Source organism: Tenrec ecaudatus, chromosome 2 (assembly GCF_050624435.1).
Source record: "Tenrec ecaudatus isolate mTenEca1 chromosome 2, mTenEca1.hap1, whole genome shotgun sequence".
NCBI classification, from domain to species: Eukaryota; Metazoa; Chordata; class Mammalia; order Afrosoricida; family Tenrecidae; genus Tenrec; species Tenrec ecaudatus.
The window spans coordinates 50809142-50825240 of record NC_134531.1 but is presented as its reverse complement, the minus strand read 5'-3'; the positions used below and the strand labels follow the sequence as shown (position 1 = coordinate 50825240).

The window sequence follows — 16099 nt, the reverse complement described above, 5'->3', positions numbered from 1 at the left end:
CCTTGGGGAGTTTGGGGTTAGGAGAAATCCAGCTGATACGTTTTTCCAGAGTTGAGTCACCCAGAACAGTCAGTGCCAGCAGGATCTTACCTCCTTTGTGGCTTTTTTGGGGGGGTATTAATTTTAAAGGAGATTCTCAGCGGCGTTTCCACATCCAGATACATGCCACACGAACGCTTTAGAAGTAACGCTGGAGGAGAAGGGGTGGGAGGGAGGAAAAGAAGGCCTTACAAAGAAAATCCCTCTCAAAATGTTTTCTTTCTTCTACGGATCAAAAAGGCGCCGTCTAAGCCTCTCCTGTTCAAAATGCCCTCATAGCTATGTGTTGGGGGGAAGTACTTAATGTTTGTTTATGTGCTTTTCCAAGGTGCTTCTTCGGCCGGGTGATTCACGTCCATATCATTTTCCTCCTCTTTATCTCAGCGGTCTGAGATAAAGCGACAACCCCAGTGGCATGCTGCTGTCAGTGCAATTCCTGTCCTGCCGGAGGGAGGGTCCGCAGCCTCTTCCCCCGACGTCCTTGAACCTAGAGACGGATGTGAGTGCGCTTCTCAGTCCCCATGCAAAACAACCATCTAAACATAACAGATGACATCAGCCCGAGCCTTTCAATTCCTGGATGGCAGCAGCCTGTTAATCCAGCCGTCATCCTGGATTGCATAAACTGAAACAAGCGAGGGCCTGGCGGGAGGACAGCCCTGCCTCTGGATGGAGGAAATTGATGACGGGCCGCCTTCGCGCCCCGGCGGCGAGGATAAAAGCCCCAGCGTGTGCACAGGGGCCCAGCCACCACTTTGGAAGCTTGGACGGCCACCTCCCAGCTGCGACGCCCAAGCCCCGAGGCGCCTGGAGACATGAAGAGCCTGTGGCTGCTGGCCGCCCTCCTGGGAGCCGCGCACCTGGTGGCGGGCTGGGGCACCAAGTACGCGGTGGACTGTCCCGAGCACTGCGACAGCCGCGCGTGCAAAGGCAGCCTGCGCTGCAGGAGGACCGTGCTCGACGACTGTGGCTGCTGCCGCGTGTGTGCCGCCGGCCGGGGCGAGACTTGCTACCGGACCGTGGCGGGCATGGATGGCGTCAAGTGCGGCCCCGGGCTAAGGTGCCAGTTTGCCAATCAGGAGGATGATTTTGGCGACGAGTATGGGATCTGCAAAGGTAAAGAGGGCTGCCTTGCTTCTGCCAGCTCCTGGCAAGCGGAAGGGCTTTGGACCAGCTTGGGAGGTTTTCCTCCTAAATTAGGGGTGGGGGTGGGGGAGGCCCTTGGGCTGTTGCCCTCACACAGGGGTTGTCAGGGGCAATGAGACGGTTGCTCTTCGTGGGTAGCAGCATAAACCGGAGCGCAGGGACGGATGGAGGAAAAGGACAGCATTCCCCTCGGGATGGTTAGCGGATGCCAGGGAGACACTTGCAATGGACTCCCGGTGCTGCTCCTGTTCTGGAAGCGTTATGACAGGTTATGTGTCATGGGCTGTGGAGGGGCGATCGCCTCTGCCTGGGGATGAGTCCCGAGCTCTCCATCAGAGAGCCTCTTGGGACGTTCCTCTGTAGGGGTTCAGTGGCTCTTTAAACATGAAAGGGTCCACAGACTGGAAAGCATGACTCCTGGTCTAATGTTTCTGGGGGCGCTGATGTACTTTAAAGAACAGAGCGCGCTTAAGACCGCTGCTGGCAAATTATTCACATCACTCACATTCTTGGAAGAGGGCATCTTGGAAGGATCGTGAAAACAGACTTCATTCCACCCTGTCAAGGTAGGGGCCATCAAGAAATAAAAGGATAGGGCTAATGAAAACCCCAGGGCTGCAAAGCAGCATGGCAGTCTTAACTGGCTTCGAACAAACTTCATGAAGTTGGTGTTCCTAACTAAAAAATGTAGCTATGCGTTTGTAAAACTTAGTTTCATTGGGTTACTATAGATTCCAATGTTTAGGATGAAAAGAAGGGTGATTTTAAATTACTCTGCCCTTCAAAAATATATGGATACATTTCAAAAAGTTTTATGGAACAATGGTACAAAGAGCTAGTGGAATTTTCCCAACAAACTTTTTGAAATTCCTTGGTGTATGGATACCGACGGGTCTCACGATTAAGAGCTATTCTTAAGATGCCACACTGGCCCCATCCATTGGTTTTATAAGACAAAGCGACTCTGAAAATGATTCAAAAGGATTGGGAAATGAAAAATATAATTCTTATATTTTATTTATTTGGTAGCGTACAGTCTCTTATATATGGCAATCACCCATTATTGAGCTAATTCCAATATATCTCCTATCTTTAGATGAATAATATATACATTAACCCCTTTTTAGTCCACAGATGAGCCCAGGGGACATGATAGATTAGACATTGGGCAGTTAACTTCAGAGTCAACAGTTGGTCCCTGCCAGGTGCTTCAATGGAGAAAGATGAGTCTGTCTGTTCCTATACAGCTTTATGACCTTGCGATCCCCAGGGAGCAGTTCTACTTGGTCCTACAGAGTCATGACCAGTCAGAAAGGACTCAGTGGCAGTGGGGTTGAACTTATTAGGAGAATTGTAGTTTTTGTTTAATAAAAGGTAGAATCCAGATGAAACACTTCTTTGTGTACACATGCACATACTTTTTTTTTTAATTGACTAGGATCTGTAGTTTCTGCAAATTGCAGGACTTATCAGCCAAGAAAACGGTTCTTCACATACAGAAAGGAGGGAGGAAGTGGTTAACACAATTATACGTACGGTCTATGCAACGGTCTGCCTTTTCTCTTGGCATAAAAAATGTCCTTGAAAACATACCACCACTCTGAGTCAGGGAACAAGTTGTGAGGAATCTTCGCAGTCTGATACTCTGTGGATGGGCTGTGGTAGAAGCTTCTAAAAGATCTATTATAAAAGAGCACTAGGCTTGCTCTTTCCCCACATCCTTCAGCCTGCATATGCGCTTGGCTCTGAACACGGCCTGCCTGCTAGACAGGATAAGGCTATGTGAGCCTCAGCAGCTTTACACGGAGATCTTACGTTTCGCTGGAGGCCAACACCCTTCGCCAGCTTTTGTTTTGATTTTTTCTTACTGAATGCCCACATGGAAACGGTACACTTCAGCTGCACAGCCGAATACTTTCTAAATATTCAGATGTTTGGCTTTGCATCGCCCACATCTCGACCAACCAGCCAACAGTTATTGATTGAACACTGACTATGTGCTGAGTACTGTTCAGCACATTAGGGGATCCAAGATGAGTGGAGCTGAGAATGGGACTGGCATTTTGTTTGGGTTTCGATATCCTAATCCTGTGTGCCTTTCTGCAAGATGCTCTCTCAAGATCCCTTTGAAGCGTGAAGGACAAGTGAGGGAAAAGTTCCCTACAGCCAGGGAAATGTTTGAATTGGGGGCTCTTCTGCAATCTGAGGATTAAGGAAAGGGCCGCCCTAGATCTCTTTAAAAACCACATCTCTTTAATGTCTATCTAAAGCATTCAGTTTAATAACAGATTGCTAAAGACTCTAATACCTTACAGTTTTATCTCTTTACTCACATATGATTGCACATTCACAATGGCATTTTCATGCCACGAGAAACAAACACTCTACATCTACTCTGCTTGATGCTCAGGGACTACGGAGAGGTTGTTTATGCCATCAAACCATGCGGCTTAAATAGACACAATTTGTCCTCTTTATTTTAATATAATATTCCAAGTAGGAGAACACTGGACCTCTAGAGGCTTCTAGTTTGGGATAACCGTATCGCTAGCCCTCAGCTGTCCTGTTCACCTAGTACAGTGCATCTTAACTTTGAGCAATGTTTTCCTAGCGGGTGCTCCTAACCACCAGGGAAGTCCATTAGAATTGATCACACCATGTAATGGATTGGAAAGGTGGCAGCACTCTTAGCCTGGGCTAGTTTCAAGACTGAATTCAAAGACTCTTTGAGGAGCTGGCAGGTTCCTCTATTTAATTTCCCATCTTCACTGTCCTGTTGCTGTGGTAACCTATAACAACCTGCCTGTGGGTATTTAGGCAGGAAGCTGAGTTACAATTGGGCCAAGCGGACTGGCTCTGTGTCACTGTCTTTGACTAAACTTTGCCACAAGACCAAGCCTTCCATCCGTTATCTGGTCTTAGTGTTGGAAGTGTCTTGAGAGTTTATTTTTTTTGCCTTAAAGTTTCAAAGCTTGAGTTTTGAGAGAACCAGGCTTTAAATTGCAGCCGAGAATCCTTCACATCTCAAGGCTTTGCCTGCGGGCTGTGAGGATGGGGGTTATGCACACCAACCTGCTCTCTCAACCCTTTCCTCGCCCTCAGACTGCCCCTACGGCACCTTCGGGATTGACTGCAAAGAGACCTGCCGCTGTCAATCTGGCATATGTGACAGAGTGACTGGCAAATGCCTCAGATTTCCCTTCTCCCAACATCCAGTAACCAAGTCTTTCAGCAGGAACTTCACTCCTCACCCAGGTAAGAGTGGAATCTGGTGTCAACTGTGGTCCTATATGCTCTTTTTCAGTTTGAAAGGCTTGAAACCCATCGTGGCTAGAATTGTTGTCAGGTGCCATCGAGTCAATGTTTTACTCACAGTGGCCCGAGGGGGCAGTACAGCTGCCCCACAGGCCTTTTCATGCTCTACTCTTCTCGGGACATTTCCAAGTCTTTCTGTCTCACAGGTACCGGGTGAGTTCGAACTACAGACCTTTCGGTTGGCAGCCAAGTGCTTACTCACGGCCCCAGCAGAGGTCCTGCTGAGTAGACTAAGAGGTTGACTTGCTTATTTTGTCGTCTCTCTTTTACCCACGGGGAAAGATGATTGGTTATTGCATTTGTTGGCTGTTGCTGCTTTAAAAAAGATCCCTTTAATTAACTCCTAATATAAGCTCCTAAAGCCTACGTGTTCTTATCGAGGATAAATATAATTAATTCATAAAGAAACTGTCATTGGAAAATAACCAAAGGTACATGAAGTTCTTTAAATTCTTCAGTGTTCTGTTTTGTATACTCAGCAGACACAGTGATTTCGCTCCCAACTGCACATAGAAAAAATACTCAGAGGAATTTATTGGATAAGGTTTAAGAGCCAAGTGAGAAGATAGTTCCTCCCTCTTTTCATTTTACGTCTTAAACCTAATAGAGACATTTAAATGGAATCATTCCAAGTGTGCATTTTACTGGAGGCTGAAATGTGGGAAGTGAATGTGATAGTTCTAAGGACTTCTTGTTAGTCCGTGTTTATTCAGCAGGTGCTTAGAATGCGAGAACTACATGGCTTGTAAGATTGTAGGACACACGTATTTGGTTATCTGGTTGAATGAAGTGCCAGTGCAATAAAGCTCCATTCAATTAAAAATAGCTCATTTAAAACAATATGCTAGTGACAGCAACTGCTAGTATTAGCAAACAGCATTTGTTTCAATATAATAAACTTTATTGTTTAACTTCACCTGCATAGAAGTTTTAATACAAATATACAATCTACAATTGCTAAAGTTACTGTTCTCATTAACAAATTAATATTTAAATGTTGAATAGAAATCACATAAGGCAGTTGTACACATGATGTTACATAACAAGTTTCATGAAGTGTAACGTTGTATCTGAAAAAATGAGCACCTTGTGCCTCCAAATTTTCTAATATAAGAAATAGGCTGTGTAGTTAAGGGTAATTTCCACAAGTCTGTTTGTTCAGGTCCAATAGATAGAAATAAAAGACACGGTTGAGGCAGGGCTAGCCCACTCCCATGGCAGGCTATCAGTTTTTTAGTGTGCATCCAATAAGAAGATCCTGTATGATTCCAAACAGAATGAGGTATATAATCACAAAAAGTTGCATTTACATCCTCAGAACAGCTTGTCAAACATTTCCCGTAGTGACCCCCATCAATAATAGTATCTGAATTATGAACAATAATTTTCCCATGTGGCTCTTGACAGTAGAACAATGCAATTCTTTCTGTACAATTTTACGATAAGTGAAAATTTCACAAATTCAGTATCCTTCTTGCCAAGTTGTGTAGTATGCTTTCATATTCAGCAAAAAGAATTCCTGCCAAGGAGAAAAATCAACGGCTAGTCCAATTAATAGACATCCAAGCCATCCATACTTGCATTTTAGTTTTAAGACAATGTTGTACAGATCCCACAGCCAATGGATAAGAGGAAAGTTCAGAGCACGTCCTGGCTCATTGGGCAAGTGGCTGTTCCCATCTCCCCTGGGACCAGTCCTGGAGTCCACTGATTGTCATTGGTGAAAACCATAGGTCCTGGCAAATGCCATTCAGCTACTTGTAGTAATGTTGATGAGGAAAGTAAGCCCAATAAGAGTGATCTGCACTTAGGTCAGATGGAATTATAGGCATCACCAACATGGTCAAAAACATACGTGTCGGAATCTTGTGAGGAGTCCTTAGGTCTCTGACTGCAACTGCCCCTGCAGGAACCACTGGGGACAAACGAGTCAAGGCAGGAACATCGTTCTTGTGACTTAGTCCAGCTTATCACAGAGCAAAAAACAGGCAAAATCTTAGAAGGCAGCATTTTGTAGAGATCAGAATTTGGGGCAAGTGAAACTGCTTTGAATTCACTACCTTTGAGTTCCTGTGTTGTTGATTCTGGGTCTTGGGGCCCAGAGGATGAGAACTTTTCTGATTCCTCTGAATCCCAATCACACTACTCCTGATAGCCAGGATGTCATCAGCCAGGTCCGTGCCCAGCTCAGGCTGAGAGCATAGGAGCAAACAGCACTCTCTGTCTCATATATCAATGAGACATATATCATATATCCTAATTCATGTTAGAGTCTTTAAAAAATTGTTTTTAACTCATTAATTAAGATGTAAAATAGTTGACTGATATTTTCATTTCCCCAACTTTATCTCCTTCCTACACCAAACATATTAAAATGAAGAGGAGATAGTGTGTGTTTAAGAGAACTATTTAAAAGTAGGCTGTGGTGGTGGGTTGTGTGTTGGGCTGCTAACTGCAAGGTTGGCGATTCAAACCCACCAGCTGATCTGCAGCAGAAAGATGAGACTTTCTGTTCTCATTAAGAGTTACAGCCTCTTCTTGACACTATCACTGAAGACAAAATGGGTGCATAAGCAAATGTGGTGAAGAAAGCTGATGGTGCCTGGCTATCAAAAGATATATCATCTGGAGTCTTAAAGGCTTGTAGTTAGCAAGCAAGCAAGCAACCAGCTTGTGTGAGGATGAGGTGTCTATGGGATCAGGTATCAGGCATCTAAGACCCAGAGCAAAATCATGCGCAAGGTGAATGGGGATGTGTGTAAAGTGGAGACCCAAAGCCCACCTGTAGACAATTGGACATCCCTTCACAGAAGGGTCACAAAGAAGAGATGAATCAGTCAGGGGGCAGTACAGCACTGATGAAACACACAACTTTCCTCTAGTTCAATGGTTCTCAGCCTTCCTAATGCCATGACCCTTTAATACAGTTCCTCATGTTGTGGTGACCCCAACATTAAAATTATTTTCATTGCTACTTCCTAACTGTAATTTTGCTACTGTTATGAATCATCATGTAAATATCTGATATGCAGGATGTATTTTCTTTTTTTTTCTTGAGTGGTTGATTATACTGAGGAGGACGTTCCTCTCTGGTGTTTTTTTTTCTTCATCTTTCTTTTTTTTCATTTTTCAAAACATTTTATTAGGGGCTCATACAACTCTTATCACAATCCATACATATACATACATCAATTGTATAAAGCACATCTGTACATTCTTTGCCCTAATCATTTTCTTTTCTTTTTTTACATTTTACTAGGGGCTCATACAACTCTTACCACAATCCATACATATACATACATCAATTGTATAAAGCACATCCGCACAATCCCTGCCCCAATCATTCTCAAAGCATTTGCTCTCCACTTAAGCCCTTTGCATCAGGTCCTCTTTTTTTCCCCTCCCTCCCCACTCCCCTCTCCCTCAAGAGCCCTTGATAATTTATACATTGTTATTTTGTCATATCTTGCCCTATCCGAAGTCTCCCTTCCCCCCCTTCTCTGCCATCCATCTCCCAGGGAGGAGGTCACATGTGGATCCTTGTAATCAGTTCCCCCTTTCCAACCCACTCACCCTCCACTCTCCCAGCATTGCCCATGCAGGATGTATTTTCACTGTTATAAATTGAACATCTTTAGAGCATAGTGATTAATCACAAAAACAAAATGTAATTATATATTGTGAAATATTTATTTCTAATTACAAATAAATGAAATTTTATCTTGAAGTATGGTGTAGCATAGGTAACAGTCTTTGTGTCAGGTACTCATATGTGGGCATATCTGCATGTGGGTGGACCTGCCTGGAGACAGATAGAGGAGCGGTATCTCAGTTTCTAAGACCATCGTAAATATGTGTTTTCTGATGATCTTAGACGACCCCTGTGAATGGGTCATTTGACCCCCAAAGGGGTCATGACCCACAAGTTGAGAACTGCTGCTCTAGTTCCTTAATGCTTCCTTCCCCCCACCATCATGACCTCATTTCTACCTTACAAATCAGATTAGACTAGAACATGTACACTGCTACAGATAAGACCCCACAACACTGGGAATCCAGGCTAGATAAACCCTTCAAGGTCAACAATGAGAATAAAGATACCAGGTGGATACCAGGAGGAAGGTGGGGGGAGAAAGGGGAAATCAATCACAAGAATCAATATATAACCCCCTTCTAGGGGGGATGAACTACAGAAAAGTGGGTGAAGGGCAACAGGGGACTATGTAAGATATGAAAATAATAATCCATAACTTATCAAGGGTTCATGAGCGAGGGTGGGTGGGGTAGGGAGGGGAAGAAATGAGGAGCTGATATCAAGGGCTCAAGTAGAAAGAAAATGCTTTGAAAATGATGATGGCAGCATATGTAAAATGTGCTTGACACAATGGATGATTGTATGGATTGTGATAAGAGACGTAAGAGCCCCCAATAAAAGCATTTAATAAAAAAAAAGACTAACAGCCTCAGAAACCCATAATTTAACGGTGATAAAGTTTTGTTGTTGCTGTTGATGAGTTGGAATCAACTTGATGGCAGTGGGATTTATGCCCTTAAACATTAATGCAAATGGAAAACCTCTTTTGATCTATTAGGTGGCTACCTTTATGACTATTTGATTGGGAAATTGAGATATTATAAGCACTTAAAATATTGATGAATTATCTCTCTAGGCATTGAAGAGCAAAGTAGAAAAGCACTGGATTTCATATGACCTGGAATTATTTTATTCTTCCATTGTTGTGGTTAAATTCATGTAACAAAATGAGCTGCTGTAAAGTACATGGGTAGCATTAAATATGTTCCCAGGACTGTCCGCCACAACTTCTATCCAGTTCCTGCTCATTCTCATCACCCTAAAGTAAAACCCCAGACCCATAAGCAGTTCCTCCCCATCCTCCCGGCTCCCAACCCTCTGCCGCGGAGTCAACCACGACTCATAGTGACTCTGAGTGGCAGAGTAGAACTTCCCCAAGGGGTTTGTTAGGTGCCAACAGGTCAGTTCTATCTTATAGACAAGCATCCCATGTACAACCAAGCAAAACACTGCGCCTGGGCCGCCCTCACGATTGTTCTTAGGTTTGAGCCCATTGTTGCAGCCATGGTGTCAATCCGTCTCTTTGAGGGCCTGCCTCTTTTTTGTTGCCCCCCTGCTTGACCAAGAACAATAACCTTTTCTACAGACTGGTCCCTCCTGATAACATGTCCAAAGTAGAGTGAGACAGGTCTCACCATCCTTAGGCTGTAAGTCTGTACGGAAGCAAGCGTCCCCATCCCTCTTCCTTAAAGCAGCGGGTGGGTTTGAGGCATTCATTTTTTTCATTAGCAGCCTCTTGCATGCACCCCTCTGTTTTCTGAGAATGGTAATGTTTCTGAGTGGTTATATCGCTCTTATTTCAGGCTTGAAAACTATTGAATCGGTTTCACTAGCTGCTTCAACCCTCATAGCTTCTTTTTGTCTTGTTTTGCTAGAATCCCAAGCTAACATGTCCTTTGAAGGCATGCTTCAGAAATCCCCCTTCACTCACTTGAGCTTGACTTTAAACCTTTCCCACAGAGAGAGAACGATGAATCAATTGGGAGTGTGTGTTGATGTCTGGGGTGAAATCTATGGGAGCCACTACCCACTTCTGAACTAATCCTCCAGGGTGGAGACCCTTTTTGTCCCTCCTGTGTCCCTCCAGCTGTGTGTGCCAAGCAGCCTGTCCTCCTTGCCTACTCTCTTACCTCCTGCCTGTCACTTGCTACCATTTGCTGGCCCCAAACAAAAGAGGCACCACAAAACCAAACCCACTGCCATCGAGTCCATGCCAACTCGTAGTTACTCTATAGGACTGGATAGAACTGCCCATGGGTTTTTGAGACAGTAACTGTTCACAGAAGTAGAAAGCCCGTCTTTCTCCCACAGAATGGCTGGTGGATTTGAACTACTGACCTAGCACCCCAGTTTACAACCACTACGCCACCAGAGCAGGCCATGCAAATATCTTAATCGATAAAGGATGCCTTAAAAAAAATCAAACCTCACTGTCTTTGAGTTGATTGTGACTGCTAGTTTCCTCACAGGACAGGGTAGAACTGTCCCTGTTATGGAACTAGAAAGCCCTGTCTTTGTCCCAAGGAGCCACTGGGGGTTTCCAGCTACTGGCCTTGCAGGTCCCAGCCCACCTCCTAATCATGATGCCACCAGGGGTCCTCACGGAGTTCTTTCTGGGTGGAAATGACATCATACAATTACACAAATAATATTTTTTTCATGGAAATTAGAGACCAAAAGCCTCCTTAGAAATGTATGGAGAGATATCAGGCTCCCTCCCTTCTCTGAGCTAAAGGTGTTCACAGCAAAAGGTGTTCACAGTACCCTAGTCTTGGCAAACCTTGGTCAGGTCTCCAACAGGACAGTCTGAAGAATTCACTCAGCCACTTCCCAGGACCTGCCTCCTGGTGTACTTCTGGGGTTTGTTGGCAGAATTTGCAGGAGGGGCCTTGGGGCCTCCCAGCTGTCATAGCCCTCACTGCACCCGGCACAGAGCTGCTTGGGACCTGGTCAGCAAGTTAAGTGACGGAGCCTTACTTGAGTGGGGATTCCCAGAGGCCCCTTCCACACCCTGACTGTGTGAGGTTATCTGCTCCAACTTTCCAATGGCTAGCTACAACATTCCTGGACGGTGGGCTCCCCCTAGAATGTTCTGGAATGTCTTGTGAATTTATATGCATTCTTACCGCTCCTATAGCACCTCACATTAGGATGTGCACTATTGACGGCCTCACTGCTCGTGGAAGCAGAGTATTTCATTTTAGGGCAGCGGCAGGAAACATCAACCTCTAAGCAATTCAAACTTGTGTGTAGAGATAAGAACTGTCTTTATAATAGTTCTGCCCTTTGATGTGCCATCTGCCTGCCTTTCGGAGCTATGTCAATAAGCTAACCCTGTCCCTGCCTCAGTTCGTGTAGCGATCTCGTCTTACAACATTTGCTCATCCAGGGAACATTCCTGGAACACCTACTATGTTCCAGGCGCTGTTGTAAGTTCTGGCAGTCTAGCTGTGAGCACAATACAATGTTTGCCTTCGTGGAATGGATATTGTGGTGGACAAACATTGACAAAAGACAAATGCATGTGTAAGACAACATCAGGGGGTGGTAGGTGTAGGAAGAGAAATCATTCAAGAGGGTTCTGTAGCAGATGCAAGTTGCAGATTGAGATGGAGTGGTGAATTCGGAGGTAGAACTTTGCTTGAGCATCGAGTTTTACCAGCACCCGAGCCTGATCTGCATTTCTTCCCGTTTCAGAGCCCGATATGGCGTCTGGAGATGGAAACACCGTGAGCAAAGAATCTGTGAAAGAGAAAACTACCCGGAAGTCTGTCATGAAATGGCTAAACCCACGCTGATACTGGTGGGATTTCCAAGCGAAGGCTTTGCCTTAATGATGACTCAAGACATGGGGAATATTTAGGAATGAATGTAGACATGTGATGTTTGGAGACCAAATGCATTTCCAGGTCTAGGGGGAAAAACGGCTACTTGCAATCTGTAAAATGCATATGGCTGTGCACATTTAGCTCTTTGTTAATCATTTGAACGCTGAACATGTACATTTGTCAAGTGTGTGTCTGTGAACACTGAAGAACTACAAAGACCACTTAGGTCATGTTAATGTGGAAGCAGGTTAGCCAAAGTCGAAGAGTAAACTGACCAAAGCTTAAGACCATGGTGGCCCTGGGCATTCTTTGACTGTGCGTCCTTCACATGTACCTTGATGTTGGGATGCAGGATGGAGGAAGAGGCAGGAACAAGGGAAGGTGACGGTGGGGGCACGGGGTTGTCATATTTAGCTGTTTCTTATGACAGTTTCAGTAGAATTTAAGTGTGGAGTTCCCCCTCACACCCACCTTTGGGCAGAGTCAAAACAAAAACCCCAGGAAACCCTTGAAAGAATTGGGATGTTGGGATTTGTGGGGATTTGAGTAACAGTCTTGAATTGAAGCTGGTTTCCAAGGGCTGCGAACACTGTCCCTATATTCCATGGACTTGAGGGATGAGTCTGTGGCAGAAAGCAAACCTTCACTCCATCCAAAATTTTGAAGACTATCATCTCAGAGATAGAGCTGGGAAGTATTTTGTCCTGTTGGGTAGGTGTGAGGGAAATATTTATATATTTTTGTAAGAATAATTTTTACTATGAGTCATCTCCCATACCTCTATTTATCATCCTGTTGGAGAAATGAATATAATATTAAGTTTGTTTAAGATGGTTTAACTCTATAAGATTTTCAAATACTAGGGCTATCATAAGTTTATTGTCAATAATTATAATAATATGGACGGTAAGAAGCATAAGAGAAATCTAGAAAACTTAGTCATCATGGATTTATAAATTGTCAAAACTAAGCAACGAGGAGAAAGGTAGATGATTTAAAAGGAGATGTAGTAACTTAGATGTGTTTTAAATTTAAAGTGGAAAATAACTTCTGAAGAGGCTTGTAATTGAAGAGTCAATTTTCAACAAGAAACATGTCAACTTTGGGATTCATTTTGATATTTTTTCTCTCAAGTATAAACTGAATGAAGGCTCTTCATCAGAGGTTCTCAGCACAAATGAGACTGTTGCAATAAACGACTTTAGGAAGTACTTGCGGAAGTGTTTTATTTAGAGTGAAGAACTTATTTAAGAATTATTGCATTTCTTACCTATATTTTATTCTAGAAGTTAGAATAGAAAGTGATGAATATGACTTTGGAAGGATCTTTGAATATAAATGGATTAAGCTGTTTTATTTTAAAAGGACAAGTTTCTTACTATTCAATAAAATAATATGTTCTGAGTCTATTCATAATTTCAACTCATTTTAATGATTCATTCAGATGAATTTAATATGCCTTTGTGTATGCTCAAAGATAGATTCTTTAACTGAATATTCTTTAACTGCTATATATAAGCTTCCTCCAGCATCATTAATGCCAAACTTACTGCCATAGGGTCAATGCCAACCCACAGCTGCCCTGTAAGACAGGGGAGAGCTATCCTTTGAGTTTCCAACACTGTAACTCGTAACAGGAGTAGAAAGCCTGGTTTTTCTCTCAGAGAGTAGCTGATAGTTTCGAATTGCTGACCGCAACCCCAAAAGTAACCACTCTGTCCATAGAGTCCCCATGAGTCAGAATTGACTCAATGACATTGAGTTTGGCTTTTTTGGCTTATCAGGGGAAAAGGCTCGTTAAAGATTTGCATCCTATGACTGAAGTCCAGTTTCAGTCTAAGATAATGCTTTTAATTTTTGTACAGTTTTATTGGCACACAATCCACATATCATACAATTTATTAGTTAAATCATATCAAGAAGAATTGTATAATCACTGCAATTTTATAACATTTTTTTGCATGATTAAATTGCTTTTAAAATGAGTTGTGTAATCACAATCAGTTCTAGTGCTCCCTCCCCGCTCCTGCATTCATGGTTTGCTCCTGGAATCCCCTCCCTCACTTTATATTCCATCCCCACACCTACATCCCCTCCCCCTCTCTATATTTCATCCCCATACCTACATCCCCTCCCCCGCTCTATATTCCATCCCCACACCTACATCCCCTCCCCCTCTCTATATTCCATCCCCACACCTACATCCCTGGTAAACTCTCGCATCAATTATTGTCTCTATGCATCTACCCCTCTGTGCTTCACCAGAAAACCCAATAGCTGTTCGAGACCCTTGCCTATGTCTAGAGGGGATCTGCCAGCGCTTAACCTGACTTGGTGCTCGGCAGACGGGCTTTGTACAGTCCCACTGTCCCCCGTAGCCTGCCACACACTGGGTGCTCATGATTTTAGCCCTGATGCTTTTTCCTTCATCATATTTGAATGTTGTTATTGTCACTTCTGGATAGCACCAGCTGGCATGTTTCTTCCATGTGGACTTAGTTGACTCCTCACTTAGATGGCTGCTTGTTTGAATAGAAGATGAGTTTCAAGCACGGGCATACAGTCAGAGCTAACTGTTCTTGGACTGGGACTAGAGTTAAGTGGAAGCCCAGAAAGATAGCCCTTTAGGACGGTGTGGATCAGTGGAAGAAGAGCTAGACTTGTCTCTGCTGCTGGCTCTGCAGTCACTAACTGTATGACTGGACAATCAGTGCAAATGAAGGCGGACCCACCAGCTCTCAGTTGCAAGTATGCTTTTTAGCTGCCGAGCTTTGGGCTACTGGCGTTTTGCAGACTGGTTACCTACCAACTCTAGTGCCTTTCTGGCCCAGATTTCTCTTTTGCCTCCGTCTTTAATTTTCACAGCAATGATCTCCAAATGATTATTTTAAAAATCTTGCACACCTCTGAGTACACATTTGCATTGTAATTAAAACATTTTTTAGAAATTGCAAATTGGGCAAAAGTTTACAGAACACATCGTCAGTTTGCATTCAACCATCAATCCACCTTTCGTTTCATTTCATTCATTGCCGTCCCCCGCAGTGTAATGTCGTCTCTTCCACATCTTTCCTGTGTTTTTCCTGTTTCGATTCCGCTTATTCTAAAGAGTACATACCTTGCTAGTGTTATTGTCCTCCTTAGAGATCTGTTTGCTTTTAAAATGAAAATATAGGCCCAGGGGTGGGTTCAATTCCAGAGTTGAAGGGAGACTATGGACCACGGTCTTGGACGGGGAGGCGTCCCACCAGTCTCTATGCACCAGGAAGCCAGGAAGCCTGCTTTGTTTAACGACACCAAGGTGTGTGTGCGGTTTTAACTAACATGCATCACTTTTTCATTGCGAGTGAAGGTTTAGAGCAGATCAGTTTTTCATTCGACAGTTCATACACATTTGGATTCCCGTCATTGCTTGCAATCCCCACAATGTAACTCCTTAGGCGTCAGAACTGACTCAATGGCAGTGAGTTGGGGTGTTTTCTTAACCTTTCCTGTTTTGTCCCAGGGAAATGCTGCCCTTTTGATGTCAAATTGTTGATTGTAATAAAGAGTGTAGGTCACCCCTGTGCTATTGGTCCGCTTTGACACCTATTAGCTGAAACATTGAGTCACAAGAGTGAGCTTAGTTCCAGGTCTGAATGGTAACTCACAGCATCATGTTGGGGGTTCTGCCAGTATCTATCTGACCAGTAAGCCCGGGATATTATGAAATTTTTTGTTTTTTTTCATATTTTTATTACATTGTATTCAGGAACTTTTAATGCAATTGCTTTCATAGGTCAATAGTGGTAGCTGGGCACCATCTAGTTCTTCTGATCTCCAGACTGTGAAGTCTGTGATGTATGCAATAACATATACTATTTAAATTAAATATATACATATACCATTGCACAAAAGATCTAAATGGGGGAGGGTGTTGGGGGAACTAGATAAAATACTATATAATCATTTATATGATTAAAAACATTCATATAAATGTGGAATTAAAATACAAATTTCCATGAATTTTTTAAGCCCCATGGTATACATCTGAATATATGGTAACTCCAACCACGATCATAAAATGGAGGCAGCTACTTTATTCTGAACTAGAAAGTGGCACAAACAGTTGAGAGTGTGCCCCATAACGAGAGACACTTTTTCATGCACTCTTCATTTCAGGGCATATTCTTGGGAG

The 16099-nt window shown here is 43.5% G+C and overlaps 1 protein-coding gene across 1 annotated transcript; it reads left to right on the top strand.

The window, feature by feature from the left end:
- The first annotated feature begins 397 nt into the window (after window positions 1–397).
- On the top strand, window positions 398–13780 carry ESM1 (endothelial cell specific molecule 1). Its single transcript, XM_075541037.1, has 3 exons — window positions 398–1155; window positions 4288–4440; window positions 11792–13780. Exons 1-3 carry the CDS (start codon window positions 855–857, stop codon window positions 11890–11892), a joined length of 555 nt encoding a protein of 184 aa, XP_075397152.1. The 5' UTR covers window positions 398–854; the 3' UTR covers window positions 11893–13780.
- The last annotated feature ends 2319 nt before the right edge of the window (window positions 13781–16099 follow it).